Genomic DNA, 19,302 nt, shown 5'->3' on the forward strand with positions numbered 1-19,302 from the left:
TAAAATAATATGATTCTTTAAGTAATTATTTTATAGCATGCTGATACTTTTTAAAAAGTTGATCGTTTTCAATATTAAGACATAATTTTAAATTTTTTGGTATTTATTCAAGACATAAAATTTATCTCATTAGATTCTTATATTTAAAAATTATAAAACTCAATTGATATTTGGATAAAAAGAAATATAAATAAAACAAAAATTGCACGAAAGTAGGTCTCACGATTAATATTTTAATTGATTTTAAAAGATTTTTTTAGGTTTCTGATTGTTGATGGGACTCACTTTTATATATCCAATAATCTATTTCCAACATAATGATTAAAATTTATTCCATTTCAATGTTAAGTTGCCTGTATATCTCAACTTGGATGTGAAGGATTAAATGTATAAACTAAATTACTCTTTTATAAAATTGAAATAATTATCTTTCCATGAGCTAACTTTTGATTTGAGTCTAACCATTGCTAATAAAGACAATTACCCTCAACTTATGCAGAGAAGGCTTGTACACCCGATTCATGAAAATATAACTACATGTCAGGCATTCTTGAGTCTTGACCTAAATGGAAGCACTGTGACCGTGAGCACATTTTGCAAACCTTGTGGTGGGGTAATGCATGACAAAATACTATAATTGCTGAAGTCAAAACAAGTAAAGAATTAAAACTCTAAAACAATTATAACAAAAAAAAAAAAGTTAGCATGCAAGCCCCACAGTCCACCCCTTGGTGGAGAGGGATTAATCTTCAAATAAGCATCATTATGAAAGTGACTTCTCTTAGAAGTATCAATATAATAATAATAATAATAATAATTTTTTAAAAGAAAAAATTGAAGGATTCGCAAATTGCTTGTAGGTATATTTGAAGGATTTTGTGCATTTTCATTCTTGCTAGAACCACCAAAATTATAAAAACAGATCAAAACATTTTTTTGTACAAATTGACAAGATTATTAAGTTCACATAGATGGCAAGCATATAATCATCACATATCAATCAATCAAGATATATCAAAAGCACATGTAAATTGAGGTTTTTCATTTGATATGTTGGTAAACCTAACATAACTAAATATTGAGTTCTATTAATACCATTATCAGTTCGATTCTCTATCTTTTATGAAACTCAATGAATAACTGAACGAGGAAATTTCAAATTATAAAGCATGAGTGCATGACACTTGTTTAATGCTTTAGATATAACAACAATGAAGTGTCCCTTAAGAAAGGAATCAAACGATGTGATGTGTATCTAATCAGTCACCCACCAAACCTCTCTAAGACATGTAATTTTTTAGTCAATGATTTAAACCCCAAAATTATGAAGAAAACTATGAAATTGTGAATACATGAAATAAACATCTTCTCTTAAGACTTAACTAAATTCTCACATTTTTAAGGGAAAAAAATTTGATTTCACCAACGTAGTCACAATAATGTGAATGCAACGACAATAACAACTTCACACCAACAACCTCCACCGTCTCACTTATGTTAAACAATCTTCATGGGGTGCATTGAGGAAATTGTTCCTCCAATGTTCGAAGTAGAAGGGATTGCGAAATGAATTTTGGATTTCACTCATGTAGTGACAAAAGGACGAATATCCGACAATGATGACAGCATTTCAATCGCCTCAAACAAAAATAACAAAATCACTATTAGAATGATGGTTCTACGGAAGAACCAGAATAAGTGGGTTTTTTTTCTCTTATTTTCATTCTTTTTTATTTAATTTAAAAATTTTCTTCTGTTTTTACTATTTATTTTATTAAAATTGTTTAATAATAAAATAATATTTTTTTAATACTCATGCGTGTTTGATGGGTCACCCACTGCTGAGTGATTTGTTTAACATTTTTCATATATATATATATATATATATATATATATATATATATATATATATATATATATATATATATATATACATAAAAAAGCGACAACATATATCGAAAATGGTATACGTGTTTTCTATTTAGTGGCGTCTGAAAAGAATGGCAGGTGTATTTTTGCTTTTCGTGGGCCAGGTACGAAAAGTTGGAAACAAAACCAACAACATTTATACATATTTGACATTTTATTTTCATTTAGTATATACTAAGCTATGCACGTAAAATATGGCAGGGGAAGCAGGACACGCATCTGATGAATAATATACAATAGTATAAACAATATCTGTACCGAAAACGAAAATACTGCAAGATGCTTCACCTTTTTGATTGGTTAATAATGAGTTTTCTCTGGGTCTATTTTACTTTTAAAACTGAACTGCCCTGATTGAATTTATGAATCTCACTTGGATTGTTGGTGTTTTCATAGCCTCACTCATTGAATCTATAATTAATTGTTATATCCTCCAGTGTGAAACCCACGATTGAATTTATTTATTTGGAAATCTCAGTTGTTTTAAACATGGTACACAAGTTCAACACCTCAAACCACCCTATGCACATATATATAAAGAGAGAGAGAGGAAGATAAATGTCCTTTTTTTTTTTAATTGAAATAAGTGGGCAGTCTTTGTTTTTCTTTGTTTAATTATAAAAAAAAAATCATTGAAAGAGTTTTATGAAAATAATAGAGAAAACGAAAAGGAAAATATATATATTTTTGAAATGGAAAAGGAAAACATTTAATATTGTGCATGAGTGTTCACGTTACTCAGTAAATATGCAAATAAATAAGTGATATTATAAGTATTAAATTTTAAATATGAAAATTCAATTCTTATGAGATGAAAACACGAAATTTTTTCACGCGGCAGCAACCACACGAAAGAAGAGGAATACAATGAAAATGCTAAGAAATGAGGAAGGAGAGGAAGTCGCGACAACGTAGGAAAGAGTGGGGTTGTGAAGTGTTATTTTCAGGAGCTTTTTGAAGCTCATAATGTTGATTATGATACAGTGGTGAGTGATATCAAACCGTGTATTTCAGATGAGGTAAACAAGGCTTTAACTGAACAAACATCACTCTCATTCTGAAGTGCGATAATCCATCGCCGATGAAGGAGCTTAGGCCGATCTCGCTATGTAAAGCTTCAGTGAAATACTCAATCATTCTTTCCAAGCTAGTGATATTGAGGAGATCCTGAAGGTACCCATAATCCCAAATAAGGTACCTGATGAAAGAGTGTGGGGTTGGAATAAGGATGATATTTACTCAGTGAAGTCAACGTACCATGGCTTTAGGGAAGAGAGCTTGAGCTTGAGCCACCTGAAAATCCCACCAAAAGTTATCGATTTCTTGTGGAAAGCATTTCGAGAATGTCTCCCCACAAGGTGCAACCTCCAAAGGCACCATGTGAATTTTTCTTCTCTGTGTGTCAAATGTGGCACTGATTTAGAGAACTGTTGATAGATGTTTTTGTTGGAAAATAAAATAAAAATGAAGGAAAATAAATACGAAAAAGATGCCCAGTCTTGGATCAAATAACAAAATAACAGTATCAAATTAAATTTAATTGACAGCACATGAATAATGCATTATAACATACAATAAGCACAAGTAAAAAATAAATTAGGGGAAGAAAGATATAGTTTGGGTTGAAGCGCGTAAACGCTATCATAGAGAGAAAACGCCCCACTGCACTGGTAGAAAAATTTGATTGCGCTCATCTCCCAAGATACGACAACCAGTTGATTCTGATCGTGTGCAGCGAAAGGATCCCCGAACCTTCTAAACACCAATGCTCTTGCTCTCACAAAAATAAGTTTTTTATACGAAAATTATAGGAAAAGAAAGAGACATTTTTTTGAAGAAAGAAACAAGAGCTCTTTTATTGTTTTTTTAGAAAAGAGGAAAGAGATATATATATAAGCATTTTGCAACAACAAAATATGACCGTTGGAAAATCAACCTACAGTTGTCACAACAAACATAACAAACTAGTTGACTCATTAAAACAAAATCTTAAGAAAATCTAAAATAAATATTTTATTTTATAAAATATAATTAATATATATTTATAAATTTTAAATTAAAACACAAATATTTACCAACAGTTTTTGCTGGAACCATGCAGATCTATGGACAAAAATATCGTCTTTTGTAGATAGGGCAGAGGCTTTTAAAGACATGGTTTTTGAGCTATTAGGGAACCTAAATGAAAGTGAAATGGTGCGAGTTGTTATGCTTATGTGGAGCATCTGGCGGGATTGAAATGGAAAACTATGGAATGACAAAGAGGTAGGCCTAAAGGCCGCAATAATGGTAGCTGAGGAGATGCTACCTTAATGGAGGTTGGCGAAAAACGTCGAAGGAAAACATAAATCTAGCCAACAGGAGAGGTCTGAGGAGCATAAGTGAATGCCACCATGAAGGGGGAAACTTCATAGGAGCTCGAACCATTTCTAAGGATGGTTTGCCTATGGTCCACGAGGGAGAGAGGCTATGGCCTTATATGAGGCAATAAGTTGGCTCCAATAGTTGAATATCCAAAGTGTTGTTATTGAGCTAGATTGGCAACAAGTATCCTTGGCCATTGAGAAGGATAGGGAGGACCTATCTGCTTTTGGTAGTATTACAAGAGCTTGTAAGGAGGTCTTGAAATTAGAATCAATCTACAAGGTTTGTTTCATTGGAAGACAAGCTAATTTAGTGACTCATGGCTTAGCTAGAGCCTCTAATTTGTAAGCTAGCGTCCACAACTATCATTATATCCCTACTTGCATTGTAAACCATTTCTTGAATGAAATAATAGGATAAATGAATAATTTAGTCTCGAACTTTACACATGTTATCATTTTAGTCTCTATATAAGAAAAATGATCAATTTAGTATACAATTATATAAATGTATTGAGCAATCTAGTCATATTATCAAGTCTTCTCCATTATTTTTAATGTTTTTGACCATGTGGGATGTTAAAGATATGATGTGACAAATCCTTGCGATGAAAATGAAAGTCACGCATTGGGCCATATATGTGTGGATCAAATTAAATTGTTAGTTGGAGTGTGTGTATTTTTTTCGTTTGATTTCTTCCTATGCGTTGAAGACTGACTTGGTGAATGTTTGGATTGTCCATGACCTGCATAAGGCTTAGAGTGGATGTAGTGAGCTTCAAAAGGTGTTTTATTTGGTACCGGGATCAAAGAGAGTTTGAGGATGGTTTAATTCTGTTTGATAATGGTGAGGATATGTTAGCTATGTATATTGAACAACATTTGTATTTTAATGGTACATGTTTGATATTGATAGTATTGTCATGAACCATTTGATATTAAGTTATATTTGTTAGGGATTATTCCGTCGTTGCAAAAAAAAAAGTATTATCATGAAATTAGAAAGAAAAATCTTCTTTTCAGAATAACAATTGCTTTTTGTAAATTTTAAAATCAAAATTAAAAAAAAAGGATCACTGGTATTTTAATCCAAAACATTGTTAGTTGATATGGAATGTCTCTCCACACATGAATTTGTCACGTCATCAAGGATGTACCACAATATTAACGAAGACGGATGAAACTTGATGGTAATATTAAATTGTGGGTATATTTATAAAATTGAGGATTAAATTGATCATTTTCATAGTACGAAATTAAAATTGTGTACGAATTTAAAGTGCAAGACAAAATTCATCATTTACCAGAAATAATCGATTGGTTACTATAAAAAAATGATTTTCATTTAATTTTCTCACCACTATAATCACTTGGCTTAATATAAGTGGCGGACCTGGAACAACAATAAATCCATGCTATAATTACGACACTAACTAAGCCCAGCAAGTTTTGTGGGTTAGGTGTTATCATATAATTATTCCTATATTGGGGGAGGGGGGTTGAACAATTTTTTCATTATTATTTAAATTTTCTTAATAATCATAAAATAATGAGCGAAACTCATTATTAATGAATGGAATTGAAGTCAAGTTATATAATAAATTTTATACATGGTATTTCAAGAGGTGGATGTAGCGAATATAAATTTCATGAGGCAGTGGGAGTATATTGTATATCTGTCAGGCATAGGTTATTTTATATTTATGTTGGCATATATGTAAATACAAAATAACCTTTGGGTTGGCCTCTTTTTGTAAAAGGGTTTGGGTACTCCTTTTACCTATGATATAGTACTAAAAAATTTTCTGATAAAAAATTAATATATTTTAATTTACAACAAAAATTATCAAAGAATACATTGTTATAATTTTTTTTATTCGCGTAGATATCACAGAACAGAACACATTTTGTTGATGACATTTTATGGGTTTTGGTTTTGAGGATTCATGGCATAATTAAACATAATATGCGCTTTTAAAAATAAATTCGGCCTTTCCATCGGTTTACTTTTCCATATCAACACAATAAGGAAGATAAATTATGATCAGAATATATACATAAGAAAAACTAATTCATGAATCCTTTACAATTGTTAAAAACATGGTCGAGTCTTTTGTTTTTAAACATTACAAAAAACAACTTCAGCTACTCATGAAATTAATGAATAATTATGTGAATTACTTTTGTTATAGTACATCGTTCATTAATTTAGGCATTTTAAATAACTACTTAGAGCGCAAAACAGTGCAGAAAGTAGGTAAGGATACATTAATTAGAGAAAATTCAAAACCACAACTAAACCTCTTTGTGCTGGCCAAGTGCGTCACAACGTATCATTCCATATGTGACAATCATCAAAGTTTACAAATGCAGCTTAATTAGTTGAAGTTCTACAAATTAGTCGTCAAACCTTCAAGATAGATAATATTGTGTGCATAAGCATGCTTAAGCAATTCCTTCCCTCATGTGTATTTTTTTTATTGGTTTTATTAATAATTTACAAAAACATTAAATAAAAATTAAATATATTTAATGTTTTGAAAATATAAAAATGTTAAATATTCTTTTTACACAATAAATAAGAGGATTTAAAAAGGAAAAAATTTATAGAAAAATTTAAAATTATTCTTCACTTACATAATATATGACTTGGTACTGGTATAGGCACTATTTTCCTCCAAGACTAATTTTCTTATGTCAAACACGTAAGTTCAAGTTTTTTGTGTGTGGGTGTGGGAAAGGATAAAATGTAAAATTAAATTATCAGCTTACATTGTCAACTTAATGACGCAAAACCAAGAAAACATACATATTTAGTATGTTAAGGAGAGGAAATTATAGGGTAGATCGGATGATTAAGGAAAAAGAAAAAAAAAGAAAAAATTATGGATTTGATTTTTTTACTAACAAAATTAATATTCTAACAATTAATATTTATCAATAAAAAAAATTAAGTTAACTAACGTTATATCTTATAATAAAAAAATAAAAATTATCAATAAGAATCATTGAATCACAACATATATTAGCACTCCCTCTTCCCCTTCTCCTTTCATTGCTCATCAACCATTTGCTAGAGCCTAGAGCTATTTATTATGGTATTATACGCACAATCTATTCTCTGTTAAAGGGAAGCAAGAGTAGCTTGAGGTGTATCAAGCCAGAGCAACAAAGTTATCCATATTTTACATTGCTATAAACTACTTTAATTATTACATTATTTAATAACTGCTTATTAAATAATTTTATTGTAAAATTTACAATTTGATTATATATATAATCAAAATTATTATGTTATAATAAAATTATTTATTATTCCATTAAATTACATCGAATTGATGTAATATATACTTTTAAAATAAATGAAAATAAATACTCTTTAATTACGTACTTATATTTATTTAATTTTAATAAAATTTCACACAAACAATAAAAATAATATATATAGTTATAATTAGATTAATAAAAATCATATTTTATATAAAGTTAATTATAGTGTAATAGTTTATATAACTTATAACAATATAATTTAATATCTTATATGTATAATCTAAAGAGAGATAAAGAAGATGATCAAGTTACTCCAGGAAGGAAAGAAAAAAAATACTCTTGATTGCATTACTCTTTTCAATAACTCTAGATGCAGTAAAAAAAATAACTGTAAATATATAAAATTTATTAATCCAAATGTCAAATTAAAAGTTTTTATTGAATAGATCTAAATTTTTTTTATAATTTTTTATAATTATTTTATACTTCATTAAATAAATTTAATTTGTATAATATATTTTCTAAAATATATGCGAATATAAGAAAGGGTTTGTTTGTTTTAAAGTTGGATAAAATTAAGCTCAATAATTTTCTAACAACTAAAAATAAATCTAAATTAATTTTAATTATAACTAGTATTAAAAAATATAAAACAATTTGCAGCAAATATAGACGGGCTCCTTAACTTACTTAATTGACATTTGACAACTACTACTTAATTAGGTACCACGTGTATATTGTGCGTATTTCGTTTTTAAACTCCAATTATATGACTATGACCAAACAAAAATTAGAAGTCGTAGAGTATAAGCAGATTTAATTTTTTTTTTTTACTTTTCTTTCGGAAAAAATCAAATAACATTGACCTTCTCCTTGCTAATTGAAAAGTCGCATACGAAAAGGAATACAGAAATCAGAGATGTTCATATATTACAAAAGCACTTCACCTTTTTTTTTTTATGGAAAAAAAATTATTCATATCTTCAAATTTGCATGTGTAAATATCTATCCAAAAAATATTTTTATGCTATATATCACTGTGGAGTACATGATGAAAATCAAGGATTTTTAATAGTTAGGTCATAGGTGGAACACGTGCGTGGCTGCCGCGTAGCACCTGCGCGTAATTGCCATTGTTGACGAGTGACAACCACACTTTTTTCCTTGTACTCGTCAATATTATCAAATTCGTATATATATTTATTGTGTTAACATTATTTTATATTGGGTTCCTCTTTATCTATACTGGTCAAAATATGTTAAAGAGATATAGTTTACTTGATTGAATAAGAACAGGTGAATTATTATAAATTTTTTTATATTATTTTTTGTTCTCATAATTAACAAAAGAGACACCAATAAAAATATAACTTAGAGAAGGATTGAGATTGATGGACATTGACGGACCTACACTATAGTGATGCATTCCTTTATCTTTTAAAATTTATTAATAAATTTTCTTTTAAATTAAAAATTGTAAATAAAATCTTATATTTTTATATTTTATTTCATATATATTTATATAGTTGAATCTACTGATTTTATTTTTTATAGCTTGTCTCTACTGATTTAGGGTCATGGTTCCGCCACTCCTGATAGAAAATAAATACTACATATCATGTGGGATTTTCACTTAGATTCTTTTGAGTGAAAATATCTATTTTCTTTTGGCTAAAATATTTTGAAATAACTTCAGGAGTTGTCCTGTTAAGTGTTAACCATGAAGAGCAAGCGATAGTGATGGTGAGAATTGATATCAGAAGCTTAGTCGCAACTCTGGACGAAGTAAAATCCTGCCTATGTTATTCATTGCTCATTTGATAGCTTGTTGGTATTAGTCTTTGGTTTTCTGTTGAAATCATTTTGAGAGAGTTAAACATTTTTCCACACCTTTTTGAGATTCCAAGGAGGAATTACTGGTTGCAGACTAAAGGCAATAATAATATCAAGCAGCAAAGATTACGCAAAATGAACCTACTGTTCCATTGACCATCATCGTCGCACATAAGCTTTAAATTATCCATAGCCTACACAAATTTATATGGGATCCCAATTAACTGACATTGAAGATTTGAGAATTGAATTACTCATACGGCATTTGTACATATCAAATACTTTGTAGAACCACTTGATACTTTAAATGCTAATAAAAGAATGAAGTATCATTAGTATATACTACTTTTTTTTCTTCTGAATTAATATATAGGATATATAGTCTAATCCAATTAGTCCTTGAAAATGTGATGTGTTAATAAATTAGTCTTCGAAATATAAAAAATATAAATTTAATTGTTTAATGTATAAAAAATATGACAAATTAATTTTACAGACAATTTAATAATAAATTAATTCATAATTTACAACTTAATATTAAATTGGTACTCAAAAAATATAATTTTTTGTTAAATTAATCCTTAAAGATTATAACTTAAATGATAAAATTATGTCACAAATTTAATGACATGACTAATTTTTCTTACTAAATAATAAATATTAATAGAACAACACTTGTGTCAAATCACTTAATACTTGTGTTTATCTTTATTTTTCTTCATTTTTCATTAAATATTTATCACATTTATCACTTCTCTCTATTTATTTATTCTTTCTATATCCATAGTCGGATGGTCCATAACACACCCCAAAAATTACTGTAAATGAACCATTTTACTAAAACAATTTAAATTCAGTTATACTGTAATATCTATATTCTGATTCTGTCTAGTGTTTATATCAATGCCCATGTAGGTATCAATCCATTACGGCTTCTACATATATGCACGAAAAGCTAAGTGAATAATATAAAATCAATCAAGTGCCGAACCGTAATCATTTTACATTTTATACTATGGCAAAGTAAAGTCATTTTCGGGCCTTTGTTACGAAGACATGTCCTCCTCAGCCATCAGGCATCCAAAGGAATTGGTATAAAATCCCTTTAAGTATTTCAATTGCTTCTTAAATGTTGATGGCTCTTTTCAGAATGAAGGTGTCAGTTAGTTGTCATGCCTTTGAAACCCCGGATAATTGGTTTTATTATATCACTTGAAGCTTTCTCTTCCACTGAGTTGAGCCTCACATTAATTGTAATAACTGCTTTCAGAAAAAACTGTTGTAGAAGTGGGTTCTCTATGATTTAGTAATTGGTTGACAAGGATTGCTAAGGCTACGACTTGTGCATACCCTTTGCTAACTCTACCATGCTGTTACTTCGCGGGAAATGGGACCATCTTGCACTAACACCTAAAACGGTTTTATTTCAAGGATTCAAAGGGGGTAAAAAGGTTGTAAAATTAGTTCAAGGATTTCACTGCATAGAAAGTACAATGGCAAAAGCCACGACATTGATGATAGAGTAGTTCTGTTATTTTCTTCCACGAGAGTTTTTTTATGGTCAATACAGGAATCAAAACAAAAACTAGATTCAAGGTAGGCAACTTAATAACAGCTAGGTGCCATAGATGGTAGGTGGATTGGAATAAATATATTAAACAAAAACTTTCTAGTCCCGATTGAGCAGGTATATAATGTGTGTATATATATATATATACATAACCACGAAGATTTGTCAAAGGCCGCCTTAAAGCAAGGAAGAAAAACCTCCATGTGGAGATTTTGAATTAATCAAAACTAAATACATTGCTAATCTAATAAATTATAACACAAATAGACCCCTCCGGATTTTCAATTTACACAAATGATCTCTGTAACATGACCAACTATATACTACTCATGATTGAGCCCAAGAAGATGTGAATCCAGACTTAGAACGGTATCTTGGGCGGTTGATAACATTCAATAAACTGAAAATGTTCATTCAACCAACAAAACCCTTTTGTCATTCACAGACCAACCCACTTCACCCATCTGAAAATCTTACCAACTCTCAAGGGCAACTCATAGTCATTAGCAACAGCAGGCTCCCTTCTAGCAACCTCAGGTTCTGACCAAACGTAGACTCCACGTTCCTGCTTGCTGCCAGGCACAGTATTGTCCAAGATAACGGCCACAAGAAAAGCTACCACCATGTGTAGTGAAAAGATTGTGTTCAGGAAATAGTTTAACTGCAAAAGGAAACAGATTTACATGTGTTGTTTAGAAAAGCCTGACATGTAAACCAACGATATTAAATTTTCTCTTAAAAATGGAAGTAGCCAGCATTCCAGTGCCATAAATTAAAAAGGAAACCAAGTTATGAGTTATGACGACTCCCCAATACTCATGTTTATTATTAGCGCTAGTACACTGCATCATGAAGTTATTATGTCATATATATATATATATAGTAGTTATTGACAATCACTATGCAGCATTTACAAGTTAGCAACCATGCAGGATTCTATCACAAAAGATGCTGCATATACAAGTGCAAGTATTCGTGAAAACTTGGTAAACAATTGATCTTAAAACTTACGTATGCAAGCAACTACTATGCCACATTGAATATAAAGGTAGTTTCCATTCATTACGAAATAATGGAGATATATATGCCATGAACTGCTTTTCATAGCCACTCCCACACTAACAGACGAAGGTGGGCCTTTTCTTCTTTTTCATTTTTCAAAATTTCCGTAAAGTCATATAGTAATGAACAAATTTCAATCACACCAAATGATGCCATCAAAATCCAGCACAAGATTCACAATAGTAAAAGGTATACCCCTCCATATTTGCTGTGGAATGGCCCATGAGAAGCCACAATGTAGGGTTGGAAATAACTTGGAACTGACAAGTTGGAATTTGGAGAGATGCCATATTGTTGAAAGTAGGCAGGTATGGAAAGAGAGAAAAACAATGATAACCCAATTATGATGATGTTGCGAGAGCTTCCAGCCTCACTATAACGTAGATTGGACAAGCCCAATGCTGCAAGCATAGCCCACATAAAGCATAGGAGACCAGCAACCATGACTTCAGGAATTGAAGCAATGAACCCTCCAACCTTACCTGTCCAGTACAAGTAAAATTAAACATGTTTTTATTTGCATGAAAAATTCTACAGTTGAGTACAGATTGCAACAGAGACATGGGAAAGACTCTAAAAACCAAACATACCCCACCAAAATATCCTTCTAAAACCTGATGAGTACAAAGTGATGTAACCATTACAGTTCAGCATTTCAAATCACTATGGACAATAATTAAAACTAAGGATTCACTTGTGGACGCCACAGACAAGATTGATGAAAAGAATTTGGTCTACTGACTCCAATTCTTCAGAAATGCCCTGTGCTAGAGATTATGTCATATGCTTTGCTAATTGTTCTAAACTTCCAAAAGGGAAAAAACCAGGATATATTACACAAATGGTTTTACATGAAAAGTCTCGTAATAAATGTACTTCTGTCCAGCGGCTATTCATCACAAGATAGGCTGATAAAGGTAGATGCAAGAAGAGAAAGACACTAGACACTTACCCACGAGAGACAACACAATCAGAAAGCATGCACCCAATTGAACTGCTCTGCGGCTTCCCATTTTAGTGACAGCAATTGTATGAACATTTTCAGTTAAGGTAGTAGAACCTGTTCCAGTTCCCCAGAGACCAGCCAAGACACTAGAAAGACCTTCCAAACCAATTCCTCGACTAAGAACTCCAGGAGTTGGAGGTCTGGATGCTACCAATAATGAAGAAGCATGATACGAACCAACCTACAAAATTTAAAACAAAATGAATATCAACAACACATAAAGTGATTATATAATTCTGCATATAGAAAACATAATCATGAAAATATGATTTCAATTTTGATATATTATATTGTTAATCTAAGATAAATGCTGTTTTCTTACTTATATAGACAATATCTTCAAAATAAAATCAGATGATGGCTTTTTGCAGTGTTGAAATTTTACTTTGGTGATTACAAATCAGTGCCATCAATGCTTTGATTTTCTAAACTAAGGTAGAACTCATACTGCGTTACCTTAAAGATAGTATTTACTTACAATGGAAACAGAAAATAGGAAAATAAACTATGAATGCAGCACGTGAAAACAACAAAACAAGACAGCAACCATTATTTTTTAACTTTGGATCTGAAAAATTATATATGCCTAGACCTCCAATCTCTTAAGGTTTTTACCTTTTGATGTCAAAGGTTGCAATCAAAATCAAGTGACAATACTAATGAAGTGAATATCATATTCAAGTTTCTTACTTCAGCATACAAGTCAAGACGTCATCTATTAAACACGTAAATAGTTTTGTTAGGTACACATGATTATTTCAATTTGAGCTTGTATCATGCAAGAAAGAGAGCAGCTTTTCCCTAGCACATTAAAAAGACGGCAAAAAACCCAATAGATGGTCACCTTTCCCAACTGAATACAATGAAGTTAAATATCAACATATTCAGAGTCAAGATAAACAAATAATAAATAAAGTCCAGGAAACATTTTTTTTTTAAGAAAAAAAGCAAGAAGCTAACCGAATCTACAGATGAGATCAAGGAAACCACGCACATCACAAGAGCCATTTTCCAGTGAAAGATAGGAGTACCCCATTGTAATGGATAAGGAAATCTAAACCACGGGGATGATTTCAATGCATTAGAAGTATCAACTCGACAATGCTTCATCCTTGAGACATGCTTTCTGCAGTGCTCCGAAACCATATTCGAGGCAGGTATATTTATGTCACATCCTTTGTAGTTGTAGACTCCAGCTTCAGTCAACAAGAAAGCAACAGCCCACGTAATTGCCAGACCCAAAGGAACCTGGCAGTTAGGTGAAGCAAAAGAAAACATCACTTAACAGAAAATCAATTATGTCAAATTCTGAAGAGTATAACTCAGAATGATATTGTAACATTAAACTTACTGCATATATTAGAAATATGCGGTGTCCAAGAACAGATATTTTACGAAGATACTGCAGAAAGCAAGAAAGAATAGATTAAGCATGTTAGCACTAAGCACAGTGCAATGATCCATCTATAAACAGTGAAAACTTGAGTTCAACAAACTTACAAGAGAAAAAACAATAACCACTAATATCTGCACGGCACCAATCTCCAGACATGTACCAACTAGTGGAAAACCATAGCTGTAAAATGAAAGTCCTACTGCAGCAATAGTTGGGGATACAACCACAGGATTGATCAACCTGAAAATTCAGATGACATGTAATATTTTTATTTCAAACAACTCAAACACTAGTCATTTAATCACCATAAAGTGGATACATCTGGGACTCGGGGGTATTCAGAGGTGAATATCACCATACTGCAATCCACAAGAAAAAGTACCCAGTGAAGTTAAAAAATATGATCTCAACCCCCCGCATGCTACCATTTAACACACTCATTACAGCAGGCTAAAGCAAGGGTTGACACTTGCCAAAAAAGGGGCAAAATACAGCTTATTTTATACAAAAATTTATTCTAACTCTGACAGTTTGACACCTATTACATTCAAACAGTTCTAATCCCCACAACAATCTGACCAATATTGGCAATGAGATGCATCAAATGCATTCTGAATACTTGACTGAGGGTATGGAAGTCTACTAACTGTGTTAGGAAGAAACTTTTAGGTGTGTGGAGTGGACTCCAAACCTCCCACAAATAGCCAGTTTCATATGTAATTAATTTTGCACAATTTTCAATATAACCCATATAAATCCTCAGCCTAAGCAATGATTCATCAACAGTTTTTTTACTATTATTACATAGTGAAAGAAATAGAAAAAAATGAACTCTACACAAATTAGAATGAATGGAAGCATCAGAACTGACCGTGCACTGTCTAAAATTAAATCAAGAGGAATTATATTTATAGACATATTAGGTGGAAAGGAGCCATGAGAAATGGTGTGGAAAGATTATATCGAACACGCTATGTTTAACCATTTAAAACAGCACATTTTCATGTAAGAATAATCTCAGGTTCTTAAAATTGAATTCCTAGAAGGTAACGTAAAGCTATTCATACATACATTAAACCAACCAATGATTATGGCTATTAATTACTAGAGAAAAACTTTAATTAATAGTGAAAGAGAAACACAATTTCCTTTCAAAAAGTCAAATAAACAACGCCAACATATACAATATTTTAAAGCATTAGCGTTTATGCAAATATTAAATTTCCCTATTGTTCCTATTCTCATTATTATTCTTCTCCTACAAATATTCTACTAGTATCTCTCAAACTATAGCAATTAGCACCACATTTATAAATTGCCCACAAGAATAAATGCTGTGTGATGAAACAGCAAAGTTTGTACTAAAAAACAAGACAAATAAACGGGCATAAAAATCCCACAATCATACCTTACTAACAGTGACATAAGTCCAGAATATCCAATAAAAGTTTGAAAAGCCGATCCAATAATTATAGCCCCCTGCAGCTCCTTCATTATATGTTTGAATTTCTGAAAATTGATACAAAAAATTTTCATCATCAGTCTTAGTTTCACTTACCCCATCAAAAACCTCACAATATACATAATACAAAAGCCCATGACATCTCACAAATAACTAACAACAGAAACATCATCCAAAACACGAAGAAATGAGAAGAAAAACACACATTTGCATTTAATCCTTGAAACTCGGGGGAGTTGATGATCGCCAACACCGGGGCCAGATAAACAAAAGAAGGCCCTTGTATCAAGGGCAACCTCGACCCAAAACTTGTATGCAACAGTGTAGTCACTCCCGAAACAAAGAGCACAGTTGATGCCACCGCAGAAGTATCCTCCTAGACCCACAAACACATTAGATAACAATACCCACTTAACAAATTCACCAAAATAAATGAATAAAAATTCAGTTAGGTCCTGTTTCTATAAATACTTAAAGGAGAAGAAAATAAGAAAGTAGAAAAAATTGAGTTTTTTTCATAAGTCATAACTTAAAATCAAATTACACACTTAACTTTTACAGAAGTTCTCCCATCTAACTTCTCCAAAAGCTGAGATGCATAAGCTAATTTAAACTCACGAAAAAAGCTTAATTCATTTTACATTCTGATTCTCTTCTCCTATAAGTGCTTACGGAGAAGTTCGTTTATCAAAACATGGCCTTAGTTGGAGAAAACATGAAATCACTCACATGAGAGCCTCCCATCGCCGGAACTATAACGAGCGGAATGAGAATCAACGAACCCAATATCGAAAAGTAATGTTGAATACCGTACACACCAATGGGAACTAAACCATCCATAAAAAATAAAATAAAAAACAAACAAACATTAGCTCATAAGTTGAACTCTACATCAAAATTTTCAAAATCAAAGAAAGCATATATCTTTATTCTTATTCTCACCTAAACCGGGCGAATCTCTGAGCTCATACTTCATATGCGAATGCCTCGACACGAAACCGTCGTCTTCCTGCGGCGGCGCGTCCACGACTTCCTCATGCCTCGCCGTCCTCCGTGGAGGCGGCGGCGGCGGCGGAGGCGGAGCCGTCACCGCCTGGCCATTGGTGATGGGAACAGAGCTCTTGGGCAGTCCGTCGGAGTCCTTTCGCTTCTTTACGACCTGATCCTTGGAAGGTGGAAGCGGCGGAGCCTTATTTTGGTGGGTCACGCCGTTCGCCGGAGCCCCAGGCCGGCCCGCTTCGAGATCCACGTTAGCGTCGGGCTCCCTAGGCTTGGGCTGCAGGCTTATCTGGCCAGAGTCGCTGGCATTGGCCTCGCCGGAGAACTTGGGCTTGAAGCCTGTTTTCTTAGCCCAGGAAGCAGGCGGCATTGCCTTGGCGTCCGGCGCCGGCGGCCACGGCCCCGGACGGTTTCGCGTTTTGGGAACGGAATCGGACATCGCTAGTGACACATAATTCCTGAACTTGGAAGTTGTAGTGTAGATCTGATGTGTGTGGCAGCAAAGCGAAGGTTTAGGGTTTTTATTCTATTCTCCGGAGAGAGAAAGAGAGAGGAAATTCCGGCATGTAAGAGAGAGAAAGAGTGAAGAAAAACGTGCAGTGAAGTAAGAAGAGAAGTGGCGAAGACAGAGAAAAACACAAATGGTGTGAGGGTGAAGTGAAGAAGCTACTAAACTAAACTAAAACCGCGTCATTAAATTTATTTTATTTACTTTTGTTGTTTTGTTTTGTTGCTTCTTTTCTTTCTGATTTTGTCTTTGCTTCTTTCCCTCGCTTCTCTTCTTCTCTCCCGAAATAACCGGTTGTTGCTGACGTCACTCGCGTTTGGATTGTGCTTTGAAAAAAAAAATTCAATGGCAACAAAACAAAAAACACAAAGATCTTGTAATGCCTACTTCCCCGGAGTGACATAACTGAAAAAAAAAATACTATATGATTGGATTAATTTGGTTTTTAATGTGTCTTTTTTTTTCTTCTTCTTTTTCAATGGATTTTTTCGACAATTTATTTTGTTTTGAAATTATCATAAATGATGTACGTATCAAGTACTGGTATTTATTATTTATCAAGCATCAAATGTCCTAATTAAATTCCCTTATATTTATTTATAATAATGTTAGATCGAATTTTGCCCCGTTTTTTAGAGTCATAAAATAGATCGGTTCCTTCTGCAGGTTCAGTGTGCACATTAGAGCATTTTCAATCAAAAATTCTTAAGAGAATTTCTTAAGTTATTTTTTTGTCTACACAATATTATGTATTTTTTAAAAATTCATATATAATTTTATTTCTAAGAGTAAGAAATTATAAGAAACTTAAAAAAACTTATATTTTTATATTTTTATTTATTTTCAGTTAATTATGTTAACGTTTTCATCTTCTTTCTCACTATGAATTATTTCTTTTTGCTCCCTTTCTCGCCTCCACTCTCTGGTGGTTATGGTTGCTCTCACTCTCTATAACATCAATCGTGAACTGTATAAGTGATTTAAATTCAAGGGAGAATACGATGACACATGTAAAGGGAGCCGTAACTCAGATTCGTAACAGATCTATAACCCACCCACCACAAGAAGGCGAAGTGGTGGGTGACACTGTAGTGATTTCAGCGGTTATGACAACGACATGAAGGTGTTGTGGCGAAACAAAGGTGTTGTAATTGAGATCTATAATAGATTTGAGTCGCAACCACCACGACAAGGCGGAGTGGTGTTGACATTGTGATGGTTTGAGCAACAAAATGGTTACACCGTGGTGGTTTGAGTTGTAGTTCGGTATTAGTTTTGTAACAAATATTATTTTTTAATGGAAAGAAAATTTATCGTAGAAGATATTGATCTTATTTTAAAGAAATTTTCTTTGTCATGCTCAAATGAGAAAAAAACTATAAAATACTATTTCTTCACTTAAAAACCTATAAAAAAAACCCAATGAAAATGCTCTTGAATAGTGTCAAAAGCAATTAGTTAATTAAAATTTGAAAACTATTATATGAGAGATACATTTATTATTTTGATTGAAAGTAAATATATTAATCTAAATAAATAAAATTTAATAATGAATAAATATCAATCTAAATTATGTAAAATTAAGTCATTAATTACTCTTATTGTGTAATGTTGCACACGTTAGAAAACTTAATTAAAAAATTCATTTAAAAAACATCAAATATAAATGAATTATATTTTAACTCAAACGGTTATCAAATAAAAAATATTTAATTAATTAAATTAATTTTTATTATAATTTAATTTTACTATTTGCTTATTCAAACATGCATTCTATTTAATTCAGATAAATAAATATTCAGTATATACGAGTCCAAATACTTGTTGTAACTTGTTCTTCGAGTTACATTTTTAACTTCTAGCAATTATAATAGCATTAGTTGTAAAGAGGAAAACATGTAAAG

At 31.9% G+C, this 19,302-nt stretch overlaps 1 protein-coding gene across 1 annotated transcript; it reads right to left on the reverse strand.

Annotated features, from left to right (window-relative positions):
* Positions 1-11,049: 11,049 nt before the first annotated feature.
* LOC100798162 (nucleobase-ascorbate transporter 12) lies at positions 11,050-17,579 on the reverse strand. Its single transcript, XM_003540175.5, has 10 exons — positions 16,834-17,579; positions 16,621-16,718; positions 16,097-16,267; positions 15,838-15,938; positions 14,534-14,669; positions 14,385-14,435; positions 13,994-14,281; positions 12,980-13,214; positions 12,223-12,509; positions 11,050-11,626 (listed from the first exon to the last, which is right to left on the reverse strand). Exons 1-10 carry the CDS (start codon positions 17,327-17,329, stop codon positions 11,405-11,407), a joined length of 2,085 nt encoding a protein of 694 aa, XP_003540223.1. The 5' UTR covers positions 17,330-17,579; the 3' UTR covers positions 11,050-11,404.
* Between the last annotated feature and the right edge of the window lie 1,723 nt (positions 17,580-19,302).

Source organism: Glycine max, chromosome 12, assembly GCF_000004515.6.
Source record: "Glycine max cultivar Williams 82 chromosome 12, Glycine_max_v4.0, whole genome shotgun sequence".
NCBI lineage: Eukaryota > Viridiplantae > Streptophyta > Magnoliopsida > Fabales > Fabaceae > Glycine > Glycine max.